The sequence below is a fragment of the Aspergillus costaricaensis genome (assembly GCF_003184835.1).
Source record: "Aspergillus costaricaensis CBS 115574 unplaced genomic scaffold BO79scaffold_18, whole genome shotgun sequence".
Classification (NCBI taxonomy): Eukaryota; Fungi; Ascomycota; class Eurotiomycetes; order Eurotiales; family Aspergillaceae; genus Aspergillus; species Aspergillus costaricensis.
Genome location: NW_020291818.1, coordinates 24280 through 46776, shown reverse-complemented (window position 1 = coordinate 46776; position 22497 = coordinate 24280). Strand labels below are relative to the sequence as shown.

At 48.6% G+C, this 22497-nt stretch overlaps 7 protein-coding genes across 7 annotated transcripts; 5 read left to right on the top strand and 2 right to left on the bottom strand.

The window, feature by feature from the left end:
* Positions 1-174: 174 nt before the first annotated feature.
* Positions 175-1411, bottom strand: BO79DRAFT_174150 (phosphotransferase family protein). The gene is made up of 2 exons (XM_025679719.1): positions 995-1411; positions 175-937 (listed from the first exon to the last, which is right to left on the bottom strand). The coding sequence occupies exons 1-2, from the start codon at positions 1358-1360 to the stop codon at positions 482-484; spliced, it is 822 nt and encodes a 273-aa protein (XP_025538793.1). The 5' UTR covers positions 1361-1411; the 3' UTR covers positions 175-481.
* Positions 1412-2161: 750 nt separating this feature from the next.
* On the top strand, positions 2162-3146 carry BO79DRAFT_209361 (uncharacterized protein). The gene is made up of 2 exons (XM_025682588.1): positions 2162-2336; positions 2383-3146. Exon 2 carries the CDS (start codon positions 2426-2428, stop codon positions 2969-2971), a length of 546 nt encoding a protein of 181 aa, XP_025538792.1. The 5' UTR covers positions 2162-2336; positions 2383-2425; the 3' UTR covers positions 2972-3146.
* Positions 3147-3745: 599 nt separating this feature from the next.
* BO79DRAFT_195888 (putative capsule-associated protein CAP1) lies at positions 3746-5791 on the top strand (the record flags this gene model as incomplete). The annotated part of the gene is made up of 2 exons (XM_025681163.1): positions 3746-5523; positions 5579-5791. 2 exons carry the CDS (start codon positions 3746-3748, stop codon positions 5628-5630), a joined length of 1830 nt encoding a protein of 609 aa, XP_025538791.1. The 3' UTR covers positions 5631-5791.
* Positions 5792-6212: 421 nt separating this feature from the next.
* Positions 6213-8350, top strand: BO79DRAFT_195885 (alpha/beta fold hydrolase). The gene is made up of 3 exons (XM_025681162.1): positions 6213-6591; positions 6687-7156; positions 7210-8350. Exons 1-3 carry the CDS (start codon positions 6438-6440, stop codon positions 8020-8022), a joined length of 1437 nt encoding a protein of 478 aa, XP_025538790.1. The 5' UTR covers positions 6213-6437; the 3' UTR covers positions 8023-8350.
* Positions 8351-8980: 630 nt separating this feature from the next.
* BO79DRAFT_149512 (glycogenin) lies at positions 8981-11686 on the top strand (the record flags this gene model as incomplete). The annotated part of the gene is made up of 7 exons (XM_025678589.1): positions 8981-9010; positions 9071-9098; positions 9172-9278; positions 9354-9947; positions 10015-10778; positions 10827-11502; positions 11570-11686. 7 exons carry the CDS (start codon positions 8981-8983, stop codon positions 11684-11686), a joined length of 2316 nt encoding a protein of 771 aa, XP_025538789.1.
* A 468-nt stretch (positions 11687-12154) lies between these two features.
* Positions 12155-13530, bottom strand: BO79DRAFT_19949 (putative cysteine dioxygenase Cdo1). The gene is made up of 5 exons (XM_025681420.1): positions 13014-13530; positions 12841-12912; positions 12630-12767; positions 12488-12545; positions 12155-12417 (listed from the first exon to the last, which is right to left on the bottom strand). Exons 1-5 carry the CDS (start codon positions 13272-13274, stop codon positions 12302-12304), a joined length of 645 nt encoding a protein of 214 aa, XP_025538788.1. The 5' UTR covers positions 13275-13530; the 3' UTR covers positions 12155-12301.
* Positions 13531-13750: 220 nt separating this feature from the next.
* On the top strand, positions 13751-15681 carry BO79DRAFT_195878 (GTP-binding protein RBG1; the record flags this gene model as incomplete). The annotated part of the gene is made up of 10 exons (XM_025681161.1): positions 13751-13948; positions 14058-14078; positions 14143-14185; positions 14247-14324; positions 14384-14420; positions 14476-14546; positions 14602-14939; positions 14998-15354; positions 15423-15543; positions 15590-15681. Exons 1-10 carry the CDS (start codon positions 13928-13930, stop codon positions 15679-15681), a joined length of 1179 nt encoding a protein of 392 aa, XP_025538787.1. The 5' UTR covers positions 13751-13927.
* Positions 15682-22497: the final 6816 nt, after the last annotated feature.

Below are 22497 nucleotides of genomic sequence, written 5' to 3'. Positions count from 1 at the left end.
GAATTGTCAGGGCGATGGGGGGACCTCTGAAGGTCAGCTGCGCGGGAAAGTAGTCAGACGATATATCATGTATACATATTTCTTTTTGAGCCACTATTTTGAATAGCAGGAATACTCAGATAGCATTAACAAAGATCTCCGGTCAGTGCACGAATGAGATTTCAAGGGAACCTGCCGGATATAAACATTGAGATATGTGTATGTGTGTATGTCATTGATAAAAAAAAAAAAAAAGATCATAGTGCACAAATTGAAACAGCCTCGGCCTAAATTGTATGTGTAAGACACCCTTCGGGGGCACGATGTAGGGGTGGGTATCTAGCGTAGACATGAGGAAACATGAGGGAACATAAGAAGTACACAGTGGCGAGTTAAGAACAACTTTAACAGAAATCATATCAATGACATGAGAGGCTCGCATGACGCCAGGATAAACTGGACAAGGAGACAGATAAGAGAGAGAACAAGAGAAGAAGGATGACTACCACCCTCGATCCTTGATGGTAGCGATAAATTTGGCCCGGAGGTACCCAGAGGGCTCCAGCACCCTTTTCAGCACGGGAAGCCACCAATCCTCTATAGATTCATGAATGACCGTTGCCAAGGCATACTCCATGTATTCAGGGAAAAATCCACTGTACCCCCAATCGATGATGCCGGTGAGCTGGCCATCTTGAACCATAATATTCCGCGCAGACAGATCACCATGTGTCAAAACGAATTTTGAAGGCCTCTTCTTCCTCATCTTAGGCAAGTATCGCTTCCAGAATGCCTGTTGGTAAGGAAACTTAACTCTGGCAAAGCACCACTCATCAAATTCCTCTTCTGAAGCAAAGGGACCCATGTCATTATTGTGCAGGCGGTCAAAGAAATTATATGTCGTGACATTGCCAATACGGCCAATATACGGCTGGGTGTGTTTCCGCATCTCTTGTACCTTGAAAAGGTGAGCACACAAATTGCTAAACCAGGCAATGTAGGTTATGAAACCTACCTGCTGCTTGAGTTGGAGTTCAATGTTTTTCTTCTGAGACTTGGTTAAGGTGTGCCAGACTTTATCAAGCGAATCGCCAGGCACCCGGTCAGTCACTGTGGCTATGACACCCCTCTTCACATCATAGCAACCGCGTACCCGAGGTGTGAGGATCCCTTTTTCATGGGCATACTGCATCATTTCAGCTTCCGATCGCCTGTAGTCTTCCTTCCGGTTCACTTTCACAGCGACCAAGTTACCGCTCGTGGTTCGGGATTCCACCACGCGATTCCCCATATACTCGTAGAGGTCTGTGCCTTGTATGATGCTCCGATATTCCTCCAGCTGCTTAGCCAGGCGGGCCTCAATCTCCTCTATCTCCGACATGTTGTAGATGATGGCGAAGTCGTGAGGGTGAGTATGACTGAGGGAAGGAAGGAAGTGAGGTCGCGAACTACTGTTGGGCGTCCTCAAATGAGCCGCCCGCGCGCGCCATGGCGCGACCACCGGAACGGAAGAAACCTCCTTTTCTGCTGCTATTCTTAGCGCGGCGCTTAATAGTCCGGCACGTAGTTGGCTGATTGCTCCTAGCTTTTCGGTCCCATCCTGATCATCCTGATACACTCCGTCTTAGAGGATCAGGCCAGACATGGCGGTTTCCTGCCCACTCCCGAACCGCCAGGAATTGGTGGGGAACGGCAATGGGCTGGACCATCTTTCGCCGGCGGGTATCGCTTCCCCATCATTCCGTAATGACCAACGGATCTGGTATCACATCTTCATCCAACTTCTATTTCAGTAGTTCTGTCACCGAACTGGCCTGACCTTGGCCTCCTCAGCCTTGTCTGCTTCTTTGGATGGCGGCGATAAACCATTGAGTGCCATCCTTCGGACAACCTTTCGCGCCAAATGCAATGCCCTTGGTTGGCCGGTAGCCCTACTCCTCAGGCGCCGAGTTCTGAATGAAAAGTTGTCGCCATCCAAGGCGAGCGCAGCGCTGCATTGGCAGCCAATGATGCACTGTTGAAGTGGCTCAGTTTGAAACATGATGCTATCTTTTCTGGCACAGCTGAGCATGCAATATGAAGCCAATAGCTCTCGATCCTGATTTCAAAGGCTCTGGGCCTTCGTCTATAAAGGCGACTCCCTGGGTGCCATGATGCTGGCTTTGGATCATTCTTGACAAAACGCCTCTGAAGGCCTGAAATCACTCGACAATTTTCGTTGAATCGGTGCACTCATAACCCGGTGGCTGGTTTTGTTCGTTCATTGTGTGTGCCTTCTACACCACCCAAGGCTTTGGTGCACTCTCTATGCTTCACGTCTAAGGCCCGGTCATTCTAGCTTCTAAATCAAATAACAAGTATGTTCTAATTACAGACTGCTACAGCAGGTGCTAACCAGCACAGACATCCTTCTTCTCTGTTCTTCCATAGCATCATTGGGGTCAAGATGTCTCAGAGGTCCAGCCTTAGTTCGATTCCCATGGTCAGCACTGAAAAGATGCCCCTGCAATTGGTAGCTTGGGGACCCGGCAGTCTCTCGCACTGGGCAATCTTTGTGCCCTATCAAGTGGGCTATCCTAATGGAATACTCTACCATATCGGCTATGAAGCCAAAAGCAGTGGCTTCTCATGTACTGCAACTACTCGGCTGTCCAAGCACCATTTCCAAGTTGCCAAGAGTGGACCCAACAAATCCTTCACGATCCCCAGGGCCTTCGCTACTTTCGCACAAGTTGAGGATGCAGCGACACGTGTGTTTGAGGACTACAAGAGGTATAACCTTGTTACTCGAAACTGTCAGAATTTCGCGCTTGATATCTTACTGCGGCTACACCAACTCTACCCCTCGAGTGTACCGGCCAGCGCCATTCAAGACGTACGTCGCCGCGGGACTATATCGACCTTTATTGCCTCCATCACGCGAAGGGATCCAGTGGCTTATCCCGAGTCTGGAGACCGGCCCGGCAATCCTAACCGCTATTCGATCGACTAGCGGTCGATTTGCTACACAACTACCTGAGACACTTTTATATAGCTTTATGCTGCGTATGTGTTTACTGTATTTGCTATGTTGTCACTGTACCTGGGATCAAGCTGCGTTGTTGGATTGATACGTTTGACATTATGTCTGATTCAGTATACCATTTCTTGGTCCGCTTATCTCTCCTGCATAATGCTGCAATTTTCTTTTGTGGTTTGGCTTCATGTCTGCCTGTCTAGTTGTCTTATGTCTTCTACTTATTTATTTCAGTCAAATTGCAACTGTTATCGTTCATACAGCTTTGTTAATTCGTATATGTAAAGAAACCCTCGATTCGGCGTGGACATTGTCGCCGTACTCCACTCGAGAGGATATATAGTACTTCGAGGCGGCCATCTTGTATATAGCCTTCTGCCACTAGCCCGATGTAGTAACAACCGCGCACGGGCACTCACTGATACCCAAACGGGTATAGTGCACGGGATTGCCAGAGGGACCGACCGATAAAGTTTCCCGCTGGTTGATACCGTCATCGTTCTTCGTCCATCAGGCAGATCAATGGAATGCTAGCAATGCTTGTGAAACATTCTCGTCATTGACCATTGTTCTTACTGCAAATTTTTTCTTCAGAGATTTGGTGGCTCTGGTCTCTCGCTGAATCAGGGGACTGAAGCATCTTCGAGGGACCGATAAGACTCAATATCATTGCCTCTGCTTAGTTCCCGGTTTGTTTACAAACAACAAACCTCGTCTCTCTGCATGGCGTAGACTCGCCCTGGTGGCAGAATGCGAACCCAACGATTTGTGGTCTGGCTGGGCACATTTGTCCTCGTCTCCCTATTCCTCATTTTCTTCAGAGGTCCCAGCCCCTCACCCTCACCTATTGTGGACCTCTATCCTTCTCCCGATTCTCGGCCTCCGACTGCTTTGCAGAGGCCCCCCGTACCGTCCAATGCCCAGCTTATTGAACAGTCTGACCTCCGAAAGGCTGCTCAGCTGGACAGTCTTCATCCGATTGCATCGCTTGTCAATAATGCGGAGCAGCAGTTCGATCGGCTACTGTCACGTCAATCGAAGACCTTGGCTCAGGCTGCCAATGAATATCGAGAGCGTTACAACATGCACCCGCCCCCGCATTTTGACAAATGGTTTCAATTTGCCAAAGATAGAGGAGTTCAGCTGATTGATGAATACGATACAATATATCATGCTCTGTTGCCATTTTGGGCCCTCGAACCAAAGACTATTCGCGATCGGGCTCGCGAGACGCTGGGCTTCGACAATTCTATGATCGGGGTACTGATCAGAAATGGATCTGTGTCACTGGTGGAAGGCGGAGCATTCGAGCAGAGCTGGCAGCGCAGTGCCACCGCTAAGATGATCGAAAGTTTTGTCGAGTATCTGCCTGATATGGATCTTGTATTCAATGCCCTCGATGAGCCGCGAGTCGTTGTACCCAGCGAAGATCTCCAGAGGCTGGTTGCAATTGCGAGAGAGCAAGTCTCTCAAATTACTGTTACGAATACCATGCCCAAAAATGCATGGTCAGATAGACCCAGCGACTTGAACAAGGGTGACCGCATTGATGAAGTGCGTACTACCCGTTTCAATCGATTTACCCGTCAGTCCACGTGGAGTTATTCTCGGTCTTCTTGTCCAGTCGACAGTCCGGTCCGCTCTCTTGATGAGCAGGCCGCGGATAATGTAAACTCCTACGCTCAGGGCGAGTTAGGATTTATATACAACACTAGCGCCTTTTCTGACATTTGCAACTCACCTTCCCTCCGCCACAAGTATGGGTTCTTTGACCGGCCAAACAGGTTTGAGGCTGTACATGACTTGTTCCCGGTCTTCTCGCAGAGCAAGATCTCGAGCTACCAGGACATCCTGTACCCAAGCCCTTGGTACTGGTCTGACCAGGTACCTTACGAAGAAGACAAAGATATGGAGTGGAATGAGAAGAGCAGCCAGATGTTCTGGAGAGGCTCAACAACTGGAGGATACTCCAGAGCTGGAGGCTGGCGGCGGCAGCATCGACAATTGTTCGTCGGCAATGTTAATGCCCTCAATACAGCCAAGATACTGTCCAAGACTGAAAGTAACCAATGGAAGGCCAGAGGAGTTGGTCGAAACTCCTTTGCTGATCTATTCGACGTTCGGTTCACGTACATTGGCCAATGTGATGACAAGGACTGTGCCGCCCAGGGAGAGTATTTTGATTTGGCGGAACCGGTTGATCAGCAAGACGCTTGGGCGTACAAACATCTGCTGGACATGGATGGAAATGCGTTCAGTGGTCGGTTCTATGCGTTCTTACGCAGCAGGAGTCTCGTTCATAAGGTCTCAATTTTCCGCGAGTGGCATGATGAGTGGCTCAAACCCTGGACACATTACGTACCTTTGAGCCTAACTGGAGATGATTATCTGGAGGCAATACGATACTTTGAGTCCGAAGAAGAGGGCAGAGTGATCGCACCAAGACTGGCTCAGCAAGGCCGGGAATGGGCGCAGAAAGCTCTTCGGAACGAGGACATGGAGGTCTGGTTCTTCCGACTTTTACTAGAGTAAGTGCACTCTTTGTATCTTTTGCTTTCCTGATACTAAAAACCCATCCAATAGGTACGGGCGCCTAGTTGACGACAACCGACATGACCTGGGCTTTTCGGTCTAGCTTTGTATTATGACTGTCAGGTTTTGCTATTTTGCTTTCTGTCTTATTCCCCATTGTTTAACGAACGTACGATATATATGGCGTTTTGGAGCTTTTGCTATGATGAGACGAAAATTTGGAATTGCCAATTGATGTGTGTATATATGACTTACGAGAAACCGAAAATGAATTCCACATCTCAAATTCTTAGTTATGCTGTTGCCCTGTACCAAACACCACTGCACAAAAATCCTTATACTCTCCGAATTAATTGTGGCCCCGTTTCACATGTTGCGGGTCCCATCTGAGCGGGTATTAGGTCATCGGGCCCCAGTCCTCTCGTCTCTTCCTCCCATAGAGTTACTTTGGTTAGTTCCAGAGAAAGAAGAGCTTGGGTGGCGGAGACCTCTTCCAGTCTCGGAATTTGCCCCATTAATAGACAAGCACTAACCAGCACTGGGTAGTTTAAAGCTATCAAACACACACTTACCATTATGCTTGCACACCAGCCAAGAACCGTTTCCCCTCCACCTCAATCCTTCCATCTTTTCCACTAAGATCCTCCCTCCCTTTCCCCTATCCTATCCGGACTAGTTCCGTCAGGTGGATCTTCGGTTTGCTTTGCTCTGGTCTATAAATTTGCCTCGGCCTCCGCTGGTTAGTTGTTATCGTCAGCTCTGGCATCTTCTTCCCTTCGATTTCTTTGTTTCCTTTTCCTGCAATCTTTCAGTTGTCGGACTTTACTTAAGTTCTGTAGTGCTGGTGATTGAGATTGATTGTTTGACAGTTTCCGTGTCTGCATGGGATAAAATACATGCATACTGCATCATGACGCCCACAGCTTGGGTGCTTGGAAAGCTTAAATCGGCTGTGATTCTGACATATGGGTTGGGCGGACTGTTGTTTTATGGCCTTGTTGCTGTGAAACTGGGGTATTTTTTTAAGCAGACTACTGAAAAGGAGGAGTTGGAGTTGAAGATCGGTAAGAATTTTTGTCTATGTTGCTTTTCTTTGTTTTACGTGCTATGCTGGGACTGTGCGGGGGACATAAAGCTGATTACATTTGATGAATCCTAGCGCGCAACAAGTTCTGGGACTTGTCCAAGGATTGGGATGGCTTTTCGCATCATATACTTAGCCTGAAGAATGGATTCAAGTTTCACTACGTTTGCAACGACCAGGGAGCCTCGGTGGATCAGGATAAACCTGTGGTTGTCTTTATCCATGGGTTCCCTGATAGTTGGGCCATCTGGCGCAATGTTCTGAGCTCTTCGTCTCTTCAGCAGTCTGCGACGCTCATTGCGGTTGATATGCCGGGATATGGTGGGACTGATAGCTTGGCTGATTACTCGCCTACTAATGTGCTCGAGAGTCTGACGGAATTCATCCTTGCGATCAGAGCCAAATATGGCGTGGATACGGAGGCTGGTATGCGCCAGAAGAAGCTAGTTGTTGTCGCGCATGACTGGGGCTGTGTTGTTTCTATGCGACTTGCGGCTGAAGCTCCTCAGTTGGCGGATCGGTTTATCTTGAGTAATGGCCCATTGGTACGTTATTGCTGAGATTCTATGGGTATGTTCGGTTGTGCTGATGATGTTAGCCTGCACTTGCCACGTCCAACATTAGTCGTCTGTTGTCTGCATCTGTTAAGATGTTGAAGACGGCCTCGCGCTCGCCGATCCAATCACGTTCGATGATCTACAAGGCCTTTGCCACCATGAGCCCCGTTTACCGGCAATTCTTCAAGTCCAAGTACATCTTTGCTATGCAGCTGCCCATGCCTCTCGTTCGGTTTTTCGGAAGGGGTGGCAATTATTCCTTCCTGAAGCTCATCCACAGAGGCTCCTTCGGAAAGCAGGAGTATACGTCTCAGGATGCTGCGGAGTGTTTTGCTAGCTCCTTGGGTCCGTCAGTTGCAGAATCCGGGACTCAGACCGCTGATGGCGAGCAATATCCCGAGTCACTGAAGAATGAGCGCGCACCGTCGAGCTTCCAGCACATGGCCTGCTATTACAGAGATGGAACTGCTTACGCGCGTTGGGACAAATCTGTTGAGACGATTACTGCCTTGCACAGCATCGCGAGCGGTAGCGGTGCCCGTCGTGCCAGCAGCGGGGCTGGACTGTTTGATGACGGACCCAAGGGGGCCCTGAAAGCCTGTGCGACCGTTATTTGGGGCAAGGGAGACATTGCCTTGGAGCCGCAAATCTGCTTGGATGGCCTCGCCGATTACCTTGTCGCAGACAGTCAGTTGGTCGAGCTTCCACTCACGGGACACTTCACTCCGATGGAACGGGAGAGCCAGGTTGCCTTGGAAAAGGCGGTTGAGTGGGCTGTCAAGGGCGAGAAGGAGGACATCGGGGCGGTTATGAAGGCTTGCTATCCAACGGCTGTAGTGACTCTTCGGAAGTGAACTGATCCGATCGTGTTGTTTGCTTGAAATGCTATTTTAGGACGGATGGTCCTCCCTTTGGCCTAGTCCTTCCTTAGTTGTTGTGAATGTTTTGCCGAGACTGGCTCAGCAGGTGCAGGGGGACACAAAGCCAGGTACACGGTTTCTTGTTTCCGCGCCGAGACCGCTATCGGTGCACTCCAAGGGGGAATTAAAGAGTGCGGACATGCAAGGGGCATTCGCGGAGGTTGGCTGTCGGTCTGGCTTCTAGGCTGGTCTGCAATCGGAATTCCACAGCTTCTTTCCCTTTCTCCTTTAATTAGACGGGAGTTTTCGCAACGCAACGTGCATCACCTCCGACATCCGGTGAATGAACGGCCGGGAGGAGCAAGCGTCGGTGGCACGGGGACGCGGCCTGATGCAGTTGAGCTCTGCCGCTTCCTCACCAATAATCCCTGGCGTTGCCTCAGACCATCCCCAGCCAGTGCGCGCGCATTGACTTTTTCTTTCCCCCAGAGTAGTAGTCCCGAGCCACGAACGAGCTCTCCTTTTTATTTTATTTTTTCTTTTCTTGTATTTTCCATTCCCCATCATTCAGCAAGCACAGCAATTCAATTCAGTTGTCGTGTGGGTATTCGTAAATCCAACCAGAAAAGAAGTCTGGTACCATCCGCATCTTGACTCCCCCAGCCTCCCAAGGACTGCTCACAGCCGGGCCCGACTTTGCTGATTGCTGATTATGCTGGCGGGCGGGGTTTAGCTCCAAACGTCACCTGCGAGTGAGGGGGATCGTAGTAATTTGGGGGTGAACTAGCTCAGTACCTCCTAGACTAGCTCTCAACTTCCTGCCTTCTCTCCTCTTTGCTTTCCTTCTCGTCTTCTTCGTGCACCTCACACTCGTTTGTTTTTGTTTCTTTGCATCACTCCCTTTTCTCGTAGCTGGTGGTCTCGTGGATCGCGCGGCTCACCTCCCGCCGCAATGGTTCAAGAAAGTGCCGTTTACTGCACTGTATGTTCCGCCTCCTCATCCCGTGATCACGTTGCCTGCTACTAATTGGTCCCCCGACAGCTTCTACTGAGTGATCACTATCTCCCAGGTATGCTTGCTCCTGTGACTGTCAGACTACTGTTCAGAGCTGCCTTCCTGACTTGCTTCCACTCAATCTATAGGCGCCACCGTTCTTGCTCATTCTCTTCGCGACAATGGCTCCAAAGCTAAGCTGGTTGCTCTGTTCACCCCGGACAGCTTGCAGCCAGCAACAATCCAGGAACTTCAGGTACGCGCGCGCATGCTTTGTTCACGCGAAACAATTCCCACCTCACAGGGCCAGTCACTGACTAGCGCGCCTTAGGCTGTCTATGATGAACTAATCCCCGTGCACCCTCTGACAAACATCACTCCAGCGAACCTCTGGCTCATGGATCGGCCGGACTTGATTGCAACCTTCACAAAGATCGAGCTCTGGCGCCAAACACAGTACAAGCGCATAGTCTACATTGATTGTGATGTGGTCGCACTCAGAGCGCCCGATGAACTCCTAGAGTTGGAGGTGGATTTCGCAGCGGTTCCAGATGTAGGCTGGCCGGATTGCTTCAACAGCGGTGTTATGGTGCTCCGTCCTAATTTACAGGATTATCTTGCTCTCAGAGCATTGGCAGAGCGAGGTATCAGTTTCGATGGCGCTGATCAGGGTCTTTTGAACATGCACTTTCGCGATTGGCACAGACTGAGCTTTTCGTACAATTGCACACCTAGTGCGAACTACCAGTATATCCCCGCCTACAAGCATTTTCAGAGTACGATCAGCATGATTCATTTCATTGGTGCTCAGAAACCCTGGAATATGGCGAGGCAGGTGGAACCAATTCAATCTCCCTATAATCAGTTGCTGGGAAGATGGTGGGCTGTCTACGATAGGCACTATCGTCCTGTTGTGACTACGAGTGTCAGTACTATCCCGTGGATAGCCATTGAGGCATCTCTACATAGTGTCCATGAGCTAATTATACCAGCAGCCAATCCAGCTACCTAAGCCTGTGCCTACAATTCAGGTGGAAACCCCACATCAGGATTTCTATGGGGGTCACCAGGAGGATGTACAGCCGCCGCCGCCGCCGCACAGAGAGTATACGGAGTATGTGTCTCATGAGCAAGCTCAAGAAACACACTTCGAACCGTCGTCGCAAGCGCAATACGTACACCCGCAAGAACATCAACAGATTTCTCACCAGGACTTCGCGCCGTTCCAGCCAGCTCAGCCACCAACTCAACCACCAGCATCGGCACCAAGCTACTCTACACAAGTTGCGCACGAGGCTCCACAGGTGCACCAAGCGCATGAAAATTACCAATCACATCCTCAACAGAGTGTGGCAGCACCAGCTCCCGAACCTGCGCCTGTAGCAGGCTCAACAATACCCACTGAGCACGAGCAACGACAGGAACAGCGTGCGGTTGAGAGTGCACAAGCACCAATCATAAGCGCTGTTCCGCGGTATGTTCGTGGGGAAGAGCATGTCACGGCATACATACACCCTCAATCAGGCGAGACATCATTTGTAGCCCATAGCGAGCCGCAATCGCGTGCACATGAACCTAGCGTGCCATCGCATATACAAACACCTCAGCCACAGTCACAATATTTCCAGCACGAATACCATCAACAGCCTACAGAGCCAGCCAATGTGCCTGACGAGCAGCCACCTGCACCGCCATCTCCGAAACCTGAAGTACAGACTACGTTTGAGCCGCCCAAGGCAGAATGGGATGCATCCAAGTAAGCCACTGAGGAACTTATCTAATTGCTTATTGCTAATGCTTCTAGGGAACCTCCGCCACTAAACACGAAGCCAGAAGGTATCGCTTTGGAGAAGAAGACCTACGCCATGTCGCAGGATGAGCAGCTCTTCCAGCCTCCAGAATCCTATCCGGAAGCACCAAAGAACATGTACTATGAAGTCCCAAGCACCAAGCCGGAGCCCGAAAAGCTTGCCCAGGTATTTCCCTGGGAGACTCGTGCGCCTAGACCAACGCGTGTATTCCCAGAAGACGACCAGAGCTCAACTACATTTACCCTTCCAAGATCATTCATTGAAAGCACGGAAGACGAGTCTGGCCCGTCACCTGATTCTCGAGTGACGTCCTGGACATCTGAAGATCCAACTGAATCCTGGGACTCTTACACGCGGTCTAATGCTTGGGACGAAATCCCGGAGATCCAAAAATACATCCAATCCATACAACAAGCCCGCAAAGGCAAGGTGCAGGTGCTCACCGGCGGCCCATCCAGCACAGGACAGAGCCTAGTATCCGGCCAAGAAAGGTACACTTTCAGCTGGTCCAACAATACACGGGTGACAGACTTCCCCAGCGAGCAAGAACGGCCTAGCCTTCCCGTAACCCCGGCACCTATTCGCAGGAAACCCCCTATCCCAGGTGAAGAAGACTCCGACACAGGCTTACTTCCGCCCGCACACGGTGTGCCGAACCAGGAGGACTGGGTGGGTATCACGGTTGATATCTTTTTGCATCTCCTTCGAGCGACGTACTTATATTGGAGATTTACAGAACCCTACAGTCGGCCTCGAGGACCTTCGTCGACGTCAGTCCGAAGTGTTGGACAATCCAGATTTGCTGTTTGAGCGGATCTTGATGCGCTCATCGGCTGCTTCTGGTCATGCTTGAGGGAGTCACAGTCATGAGTTTACGTACGATATTATGTATGAAATGCGTTTGGTTTGAGCATTGATTCTTCTTATTCATTCCTCGGCAATGCGAGTTTTATCTTTATCCCTTAGCTAGCTGTCTTTTGTTTTGCATTTTGTGTTTTGTTTGTGCACACAGCATTGTTATCTTCGCTAGTGCTCTCTTCTTGTTTGTTCCTTCTATACCTTGTTTGGCATTGTACAGTATCTTATTGACCCACATGCATATGCATCCGATTGCTGTGTTGTTTCGTTTTGCGGATACAAACTGTTACTATGCCATACATTAGGAGCGCATCCTTGTGATTTTAATCTGCTTTGAGTGTCTCAAGACTGAGTTGACGACTGTTATTCTATGTTTATTAATACTGTGGTTTGATTGAGCGAATGAAAGAGCTATGATGTGTTGTGAGAATTTTGCGCTAGTCAGCAACTCCTCAACCTCCCAAGAATATTCACATGCCCTCGTCTAATCTAGTTCACAAACAGCAGATGGATATCGAATGACAAGACGCCATACAACTGAACGCAATCACCAAGCTAAGAATAAGTAGGGGTGGTATAAATAAGAAAAAAAGACAAACAGCGACTCAGATCAACACCGCTCCCCCCGGACCGAGTAAACATGCGACGTCTTGATATGACAGGCCTTACCGGTCTTATCGTCGAAGATGGAGAAGCCGTGCGTTGCTGCGTTGGGAGGAGTGTATACTTTCAATTTATCGAAGTTAGCATGCCATCACACCCATAGTAATCATCACGATATGATAGGTAGACCTACAATGCAACGACACGGCATAATCATTAGGATCCGGATTCGAGATCCTATGAAGGCCCAGCTGTAAGATGCGACTCAGTGTTAGCCATGCTACACCAAAGATGATACCCGGTCCAATCATCATAACAGGAAATATCAGACGAACCTTGTCGGACATATACGTAACCTGATTCTCATCGTATATAGTCTCCTTTTTTATTTGCGGTGGAGACGATTCCCCATTTTGGAGCTTGTCTTGATCTGGCCAGGCATAGAGGGTTTCTTTTAAAGAGCCTTTTAGAATCTACAAAGTATTTGAATCCGGTGGTTAGCTTTGTGGGCGGATGACCTCCGTCTTATGGAGAATATAGTAGTACCTTCATGACGCAGTGCGCATTGGCGTGATCATGTATTGCGCTTCCTTTTCCGGGACTCCAGACTAGGATGAGCTTTAGCATCATATGTCAGTATAGATCCGTGATAGTACTTTGCCTTTATGCCATTGTACATAAGAACGGCGGATAAACGCAAGCAAGTACGAGCAACTCACCAAATTGCTCTTGCCGTTGCCCTCATCGATGAGGTTCCTTGTGTAGTTCTTCTTTGAGTCTCCCAGCGCAAAGGAAAGCCATTCATCTGGGTTTGAATCATATCGTTCCATTAAGCGCAGGATGTCCATTGGATCAATGTCATCGGAATCTAGACCCGAGCTCGGACCCAGAGCGTCACTTAGATCTTGGACGAGGTTCTCGAATCCATTGCTGGAAGAGGAGTTAGGTTTGGAGCGGGTGTCTGTGTTGATGTATGGCATGTTGTCTATGTAACTTTGTTCTTGTGAAAATTAATGCTTTTTTGCTTTTCCTTGGTTCAGTGTTGTATGGTATAGATATTTTCGGTTATCGGAGGATTCGGAAGGAAGTATAGATAGATGGTGGTAAAGACAGTGTGCAGAAGGAATGTGTAGGTGTCCTTGAGTGAACAGAATAAACTTATGAATTGGATGCAAACAAGAATAGTAACTCAAACAGCATCCATTGCAGCCACTAAGAATACGAGTCACCAGCCAATGTATCTGAACGTTAAGAATTGCGTGATGGTGGATATGTGGGATGAACCCCGATCCCGGCGGAAGGAAAAGCTCTTGCCACAATCGCCGATAAGCGTGGATTGGATGCCTGAACATTTTATGCCTGAGGCAACCTCCCCGCCATGTGACGAAGCAAACGGACAAATGAAGTGGCGGCCACAATTTCAAAGATTGTATCTCCACCATTGCGACTGACATACCGCGAGCGTTTTCGTTCAGGTTTTCTCACCACGACACCCGTTGGAAAAGGGTTTCGATCGCTAGGGCAGAAATCCTACAATTTTAGATTTCCTTGATTTTCTTTCTTTTGTCTTGCATAGTCTCTTTTCTTTTTTTGTACCGTGTGCGAGGGGTGAAACTCGTATAAAACCGCCAAAATGTCGACAACCGTGGAGAAGGTTGGATAGCCCGCCACTATTGCTCTATTTTATTTCTCTTTACTGTTCATATTGAAAGTTATAATATCAGACTTGATTATGCTGACTGTCTTTGTGTGTACAAATGTAGATCAAACAAGTCGAGGACGAGGTTCGCGCCGAATGCCCGCTAAAATTATCTTGCGCCGGAATTCGTATACTGATCGGTTATTCAGATGGCTCGGACTCAGAAGAACAAGGCGACGGCTTATCACTTGGGTATGAGACGAATGGGTTTGGAGGTGGTACGAGAACAGACAGAGCTGATGGTATCGTGCAGGACAGTTGAAGGCCAAGCTTGCTAAGCTGAAGCGAGAGCTGTTGACTCCGACTGGCGGTGGTGGTGGCGGCGGTGGTGGTAAGTGGAGAGTGACTATATCGAATGGATGTGTCAGTTATTGACTATTGGATTGCTAGCTGGTTTCGATGTCGCCCGTACCGGTGTTGCTAGTGTGTATGTCGCATGACAAGTCTTGAAGGAGTGTGGGATATATACTGACTTTGAATAGTGGTTTCATTGGTTTCCCGTCCGTCGGAAAGAGTACCTTGATGAGCAGATTGACTGGCCAACATTCCGAAGGTTCGTTGCAGGCAAGTCCCAGTCAATGGTATGGTGCTAATGGTACTTTGTCTAGCTGCTGCTTATGAGTTCACGACTTTGACGACTGTCCCTGGTCAAGTGATGTACAACGGTGCTAAGATTCAGATTCTCGATCTTCCTGGTATTATTCAGGGTGCCAAAGATGGTAAAGGTCGTGGTCGACAGGTCATTGCAGTGGCCAAGACCTGCCATCTTATTTTCATTGTGCTCGACGTCAACAAGCCACTAGTCGACAAGAAGGTCATCGAGAACGAATTGGAGGGATTTGGTATCCGTATCAACAAGCAGCCGCCCAACATTACTTTCAAGAAGAAGGACAAGGGTGGTATTGCCATCACAAGCACCGTTCCTCTGACGCATATTGATCACGACGTGGGTTTCCAGAAAACAAAGTACGTTGACGTGCACTCGGGCTGACTTGGATCATTAGGAAATCAAAGCTGTCATGAGCGAGTACAAGATCTCGTCGGCAGATATCGCCATTAGATGTGACGCAACGATTGATGACCTTATTGATGTTCTTGAAGCTAAGAGTCGGGCTTACATTCCCGTCGTCTATGCCCTGAACAAGATTGACGCTATTACGATTGAGGAGTTGGATTTGCTGTACCGGATACCTAACGCCTGCCCGATTAGTTCTGAGCATGGCTGGAACATCGACGAACTTTTGGAGATGATGTGGGCAAAGCTCAACCTCCGACGCATCTACACCAAGCCTAAAGGAAAGGCACCCGATTACACGGCCCCCGTGGTGCTCAGAGCGCATGCTTGCACGGTCGAGGATTTCGTAAGGCTCCCTTTACCTCGGCAGCTCCGAACATCCTTGTTAGACGGGATCCGCTGACGCGCAATCAGTGTAATCAAATTCACAGGACGATCAAGGACCAGTTCAAGCACGCTATTGTGTATGGTCGCTCCGTGAAGCACCAGCCGCAGCGTGTTGGTCTGTCACACGAGCTGGCAGACGAAGATATCGGTTCGTACTTCTTCTTTAGCTTCAACCTCAAACACGCGATCATTAGGATCTCCAGGGCTAACTAGCGGGGGTGTGAACTGCAGTGTCGATTGTCAAGCGGTAAATGAGTCTTTACTGGAGCGCGAGTCCAATCCTTGAAGGATCCGCTTTTATGAACGGGGCGAGAGCTATGGCGAATCGAAATCGGACTCGAATAGGGAATCGAAATCGGTAGCGGTGTTGGGGCTGCTTCGCCAAGTATCAGGTCCAAGAGGCCCGGCCCTTGTGACATATTTCCGTGAGATGCCATAAGGATTGTGATTGGGGGAAGACGAGGTGCGCACGGGCAGCAAGAAGAAGCTGGCGAACGCCGCCCTGGAATTTCAGCACGATCACTCGTCTGGAAGACGGAAGCCTGGATGGGATAGACACCATGGAGTCAGTATGGATCGGAGTGCTTCTCTTCTATCTACTATTATCCAAATCTGTGTGATGCGCGATCCTCTTTTAGGAAGGCGAAGGAGGAGAAGAAAAAACAAAAGCGGCTTTGGAGGCAGGGAGTTTTTGTTACGAACGCTGAAAAAAAGGACTGGAATAAGGTACTATTTTCTTTTTCTTTCTTTCTCTTCCAATCTGTTCTCCTGGATCAGCGGTACTTAAGTAGTCCTGCCGTTTTTATATTTTTTTTTTTATTTCTTGGGGTTTCATCTTTTTTTTCTTTCTATTCTTTTTTCTTTAAATTTTTTGGAGCGTTCCTTCGACCCATCTATCCATCCATCCTTGGTTGATGATGTACTATGGTCGAAGCCGGGTGTCCCGATCCGAGAAAAAAAGACAAAAGAAAGAAAGACAAGAAGATCGGAGATGTTCTAGATCTAAAGGCCCAGACTAGCATTTCCAGTCTCGTAGACCAACATAAACTAAACTAGACTACCTACCACACACATACTTCCATTTCATGCGCACACAGATCAATCGAGTAACTCTCGAACCACTAGTTAGTAGTTACCAAGTTCCGTGCGGAGGGATTTGCTTCGCTTACTACTTACTACGTACTTATACCACCTACCTTTCGGTTCCTTTCCTCCAAATTAATTTGATTTGATTTAATCATGATTGATTGATTGACCGACCGCTTCCTTCCTTCCTACCTGGCCCAGGCGCATTTCAGTTGTCTGTCTATTTATTCTCAGATCTAAGTTTCAAGGCCGGGCTTCCACATCCACATCGCTTGGACCAGCCGAACCCAGGCTTGTGCTTTGATTACTAGTTAGTTAGCTAGTTAGCAAGCAAGCAAGCAAGAAACTCGAAAAAGCAAGATAGCAAAAGAAAAACCACAGCGCACGTCCCTCTGATTATTATTACTGTTATTTCTTATTTTTGTTTGGTTCTTCCCTTCCTTGCCGGGTTTCCTTCCTTATTGCTCTGCTTAATGCTGTCATTTATCAGGAGTGGGAAGAGAAGCTATGATTCAGGATAGTAATGAAGATGATCCATGCGCTCGATGCTAAGTGCCATACATACGCACTGTCCACATTCCCCGTGCTTTGGGCTATCTGATCATCATAACTCTTATCACCTGGTGATTTTATGCTGCTGCTGTGCTGTATGTATGTATGTGTATGTGGCTAAGTATGTGGATAGAAGGACTGAACACATTTAAGCATTGCTTCTACTACTGCTGCGCTGGGATCGGATTTGCGATTCGATCTAACTTATGCGAGGGGGTGGTAGTAGTAGTCGTAGTAAGTAAATGAAGAAGATACCCTCGTCTGGTCTGGACATTAGTATATACTACCTCAATGCTAGATGTAGATGGATAGTGTTTTAGCAATTTGGATTGGGACAGCTCGCTGGGTTGTTAGTCGAGTAGTAGTGATCCCGATTTTGAGACATAGAAACAAAGGTAAGTAGATAGATAGTAGGCAATCAGGAATCAATCTGAATTAACTCCTAGGACGGTGCTATTCTTACCGTTCGCGACCAATTTAGCAACTCAGGAGTCAGGTCCAATCAAGATGGAGAATGGTGGTGGCTTTTCTTGGTCCATTCTAAACGAAGGCTCCATTTATACGAGTGGAGGGCCAAGATTGGAACGCCTTTGGGGTTAGTTAACGTAAGTAAGTAAGCAAGCAAGCAAGAAAGAAACTGGAGATCGGTGCGTTCATTCTAGTTAATATGTAGCTGTTGCTAGTTAGTTTACGGGTGGATTGAGGGGGGAATTGGTCGGGCACGACTGCCAGGCCAGTCTCCCCTAACGTAGTATTCGAATTGGTGCTGTGGTTATTTTTTGATATTGAAATAGATCAATTAATATGGGATAGTAATGCCATGCCCAACTTACAGTTACATAGTACTCTTGTAGTACCTGACCTTCTGCAGCTAATGGCTGCGCCTGCAGATGCGGACAGGGTCTGGGGTACTTGGGAGGAGAACACTTCGATAGGACACACTCACCTCCATCCAGCAGGGATTATTGTCTTATTAGTTGACTAGTTTAAGTAAGTACTTGGTAGTAAGGTAAGGTACTGTAGTAATGCGGTCTGCCCCCTTCAGCCGAGTCTTCATTTATTTCTCATTTGCTGGGATGACGTACCTGTCATGACCGTACGGTACAATTACCAGGAGAGGGGGGTAAGTACCGATACCTACTATACCTACTGGAGTAAGTAGTAGTAAGAGAGGCGGCGTATGCGGTCAATCATTAGCCATCGTCTAGATACTTAGTTAGTATCTAGACCATGGCGTCAGTGGTTCAGAAAGTTTCTCTCGGGTTTGCGATCTTATTCTTTTCTTTCAGCGGGTTTCTCGGAAATATGGTGAGCTTGTAGCTAGTATCCTGGGTTCAATTCGGCAGTTACTAAACAGAGTAATTGTTCGCCTTCGGATGAGAATGGCTTAAACATTTCACTACCTTGCCTATCATCTAGTCAGTTAGTAGGTTAGTCTCTTAATTTTCTTTCTAATTACTATATTGCAGGACATCTCCTCATCTCTCAACGACCGGATAAGTAATTTGGTCAGTGTCAACCACTTCCCCCCCCCCCCCCCCCCCCTGGACCAATGACCGGCTCCAGGCGAGGCTCTTGATAACCGACTGCTCAATGCGATAATGCAGGTTGGAAGTTTTCCTCGGAGTATAGAGTACCCTGTGCATGGCTACTGACCGTCTCTCAAGAAGCGGTCTGCGCGGGCGAGCGGGATGGAAAGAAGCTGTCATGACGGGCGGCAATTATTCCCTGCACATAACAAGACCTCATTCCTATAAGATCCGGGAAATCCCCTTCAGTATTACTAATCCTGCGAAGCGGAGCTTGTCCTGCGCCTTACTTCAAAGTCTGCGTCCTTCTGCATATGACGGGCGAGTCACCGTTGCTGTTAGTTAATGCACGACTGCTTTTTTTGCGGCGGGCTGGGTGGGGAGGGCAAGGGAAATGGGCTAGGTTGTATACAAAACTTGGTAGCGATGGGGGAAGGATGCGTGAGACCCCCCAGCAGGAAATGGTGGGAAGGAGGGGCAAAACTAGGAACGAAATTAGGGAGGACAAGCCCGAGCTGGAGACACTAAACAGGCTGGAAAAGCAAGCGGACAGGGAACCTCAGCCAAGTGGAGCAGTTTAACATGGCTGATGATGATCATTTCAGCAGATAACCTCATGCAGTGATGGGGTGCCGTTCTCAACCCCGAGTATCTCCAGGAAGATGATGAATGGCCAAATGACGAATACTGATGATCTAGCGAAGATTGGATAATGCATCCGATCGAAGCGTCATTTTTTACCACCCTGGTCACTTGCGAGAGAACATTGTCTCCTGATGTTGAGATCTGCTCTTCTGCTGCGGCACAGCCTCGACAGACAGGCCGAATGGATGTCTGAAGAAGGCCTTGCCAAGCGTCATGGCTGAAATCTTCCCTAGTCCCCGTGATTCCCAATTCTCAGTGCTCCATAACACCCAGAGGAATTTTTGCTCATCAGATGACCGAAAATGCACCATCCGACGGACGTTGATTCCCACTGGAAAGTGGAGGCTACATTGCATCTGAGTGCTTTTCCTTCTCCGCCCGTCTCACCTTATTTGCCGGGAATATCACGATGCGAAACGGCCTCGCACAAATGAGCTTTCTTGTTACGCCATTTCTCTTCACCACCGTCCCTTCCAGGCAATTTTGCCTTGGATAACGCGGTATCCTCGGCCCTCACCATAGCCAATACAGCCATGGTGGCTTGCGCTGGTCAACACACAAAGGAAACCCCACGACAAGGTCGTTGTTTGTGATCGATAATGTGAGGAATGGCGCTTGAAGCGGAGAAGGTATTGTAAAGGTCAAGGAACCCTTATATCGGCGATCGGAAGACATGAAGATGGGTAAGTAGATGGGTAGGTAAGTGGTGTATGTTACCTGTTCCGGGATCGTAGGATCTGGTCAGGCAGGCGCGAACTGCACCCGCCAATCTCCACTCCGATGTAGGCCTCAGATCTCCTCGCTCTTTTACACACTTTCACTTACACACACATACCTCGGTCTTTCCTGATCCCACCGCTACATAGTCGTCCAGCAGATGCCCGCCACCGTCCACTAGTTGCTCATGGTTCAATCTGTCCTTCCAAAGTGATGTCATAATCACTGAGACATTTATTCAGGCATTCGTCGGACTCGGAAGTGTTCCGTTTAGGACGAACCACCCCTCTCCTCGAATCCCACCATGGGCGGTTACGGTGGTAATTAGCCAGGTAGACTGGTGGCACAGCGGTGCACACTGCATGTACCTGGGACATGCTACATTGGAATAAACGAATCCAGTAGAAGCCCCCTTGACTCCTGCAATGGCTTGTGTACCTGACAGATATCTATTATTGGTCTGGTAAACCGGTAAGGCTACCACGAAATGGTGCCTCATTCGGTGCCTGTTGTCGCAACCCCCGGCCCGTCCCCGGCCATTCCCCTTTCCGATCCTCTCCTCTGCTATGCACTTACATACCCTGGTCCATGCGAGGCCCTGTCGCTGAGCGGATCATCAGATTCAGCCAGTAGAAGTTCGGCTCTAAGCGCCGTCACCAGCAGCTGCTGGCCTCTACTATGACCTCAATGCTTCTTGTGCGATATCCTCCCTTTCCTTTCCCACTTCAGCTTTCTTTTGGAAGGGGCGAAATGCAACATCTTGAGAACTGGACCGACCAGGCAGAAGCGAGTCAGAAAGAAAAATCTGTGTGTGTATAGAGTATGTGTGACTTTCATCAGTATACATCAGTGAAGCTAGCAAACCTCCCTCCACATTGGAAGGGTATACTGGATTATCGCTTCATGTGGTAACGTTTCATAAATTCCAAATAACCAGCTACTCTGATTGGATATACAAGCAGATCATCTGTTGGACATTCGGCTGTGCTGCTACTCACGGAAAGTGGCAACGACCTTGAAAAAGACAGTACTAGGGTTCATGGTAACAATATCCGTTGTCTCAGGGAGCATTGCTTACAATCAATATCAGCTTTCGTCAGCTTTCATACTCATTGTTTCATTGTATCCTTTCATCTTGCTGATACACCTAATCTTATCATTATATTACTTGTTATAGACTTCTGTCTATGCTGTCGCTTAATTTAATTTCATATACATCATACCGTGACGGGTAGTTAAGGCTCGACTGGGCGGCAAATGTATTACATACAATCACTTAGTACCTGACTCACGACAGCAGCCTCGTGGCCATCCGCCCAAGCGGGGCGGATTGGCAACGGAAGATGCAACCAGAAATGATTCCAGATCAGTCTCACATCCCCGAAGGGTACAGCATACGTCCTTACATAACGTTTGATACAAAATACGGGGAACTCTTAGCCCCTAGTACTATTTGGGCACTATTGAAGCCCCAGTAAGGCTGCACTTGCAGGGAGACCTGTCGCGTTCCGCTCAGGGCACCCAGAAGTCGCACGGCAAGAGGGTCGAAGTAGAATGCAGTACCTTTTTTCTTTCCTCCCCTCTTCTAATCAGTACCTGGTCAGTTTATGTTGGCTGATAAGATATACTGTTTTAGCGGACATTTGGAGGGGAAAGAAGGAGGAGGGGGGGGGCGCACTTTGACAGGAAGTTAATTCCAACCGTCCGACTCCGACTCCGACTCCCAGGGAGTCAGACAAGTAGGGCTAAAAGCTTGCAATGATTCGCAGTGGACTGAAAGTTACACCGGACCTAGGAAAAGTTTTACCCTCGAATGATCAATGGCCGATCACTATCTTCACGTTCAAGGCGGGTAGGTAAGCATGGCCCAATGCGTCGAAACTCTCATCCGCCCAATCCATCCCCTCTGTTACTCACACAACGGAGTCCCCCCGTGCCTGAATTTCTTCCAACCCTTTGCTATTTTCATATCCCAAGAATCTTCTTTGCCTTTGCATTGCTTCCAGAAGACCAACAACTGCCCCTCCTCAATCCACTCCCCCCCAATTTCTCTGGGTACGACTTGTGCGACGATTTGCATTGCTTACTTAGGTTGTCGGCCCGGAGTGGACCGCAGCGGGTCCTAGGTGGACCGTGGGGTCCTAGCTCTAGGACCTCATGCTGGTTTGAACTTCAGTCGTGCTAAAAGGAACCGACTCTCCCTGACTAGAACCCATCCGGTCTGTGCACCCTCTGATAGGGGGAGTCTGGATTTCAACCCTGGTCAACCCCCATGTTAGCATGGCAGACAAAATAAATTGAAATCGGTCTGCCGCCTCTCATTCGTCCATATAATCGTCTGACGGTATTTTCTCGTGACAAAGTACTATGCAGATCGCATTTACTCGCTGATGACTGGCTGTCGGCATGGGCGTCGACTATTGGTGAGCAGGCCCGAGTCACTTTCAGGCAAAGAATAGAAAATTTAGAAAAGATGGAAAAGAAAAACATACACAGTATGATTGAATAATCATTATTCATCCGGATTGCGCTAAGCACTAGGAGAGCGAGGGAATTATACGGAATTCTCAAAT

Excerpts from the sequence above, each read along its gene's own strand:
- BO79DRAFT_174150 (XM_025679719.1), bottom strand. The coding sequence starts at position 1,360 with ATGTCGGAGATAGAGGAGATTGAGGCCCGCCTGGCTAAGCAGCTGGAG. Across the intron at positions 938-994 it reads AACTCCAACTCAAGCAGCAG|GTACAAGAGATGCGGAAACA; the intron begins GTAGGTTTCATA and ends CACCTTTTCAAG.
- BO79DRAFT_209361 (XM_025682588.1), top strand. The coding sequence starts at position 2,426 with ATGTCTCAGAGGTCCAGCCTTAGTTCGATTCCCATGGTCAGCACTGAA.
- BO79DRAFT_195885 (XM_025681162.1), top strand. The coding sequence starts at position 6,438 with ATGACGCCCACAGCTTGGGTGCTTGGAAAGCTTAAATCGGCTGTGATT. Across the intron at positions 6,592-6,686 it reads GGAGTTGGAGTTGAAGATCG|CGCGCAACAAGTTCTGGGAC; the intron begins GTAAGAATTTTT and ends GATGAATCCTAG. Across the intron at positions 7,157-7,209 it reads TCTTGAGTAATGGCCCATTG|CCTGCACTTGCCACGTCCAA; the intron begins GTACGTTATTGC and ends TGATGATGTTAG.
- BO79DRAFT_19949 (XM_025681420.1), bottom strand. The coding sequence starts at position 13,274 with ATGCCATACATCAACACAGACACCCGCTCCAAACCTAACTCCTCTTCC. Across the intron at positions 12,546-12,629 it reads TTACGTATATGTCCGACAAG|CTGGGCCTTCATAGGATCTC; the intron begins GTTCGTCTGATA and ends CGCATCTTACAG. Across the intron at positions 12,418-12,487 it reads TTATGCCGTGTCGTTGCATT|TATACACTCCTCCCAACGCA; the intron begins GTAGGTCTACCT and ends ATAAATTGAAAG.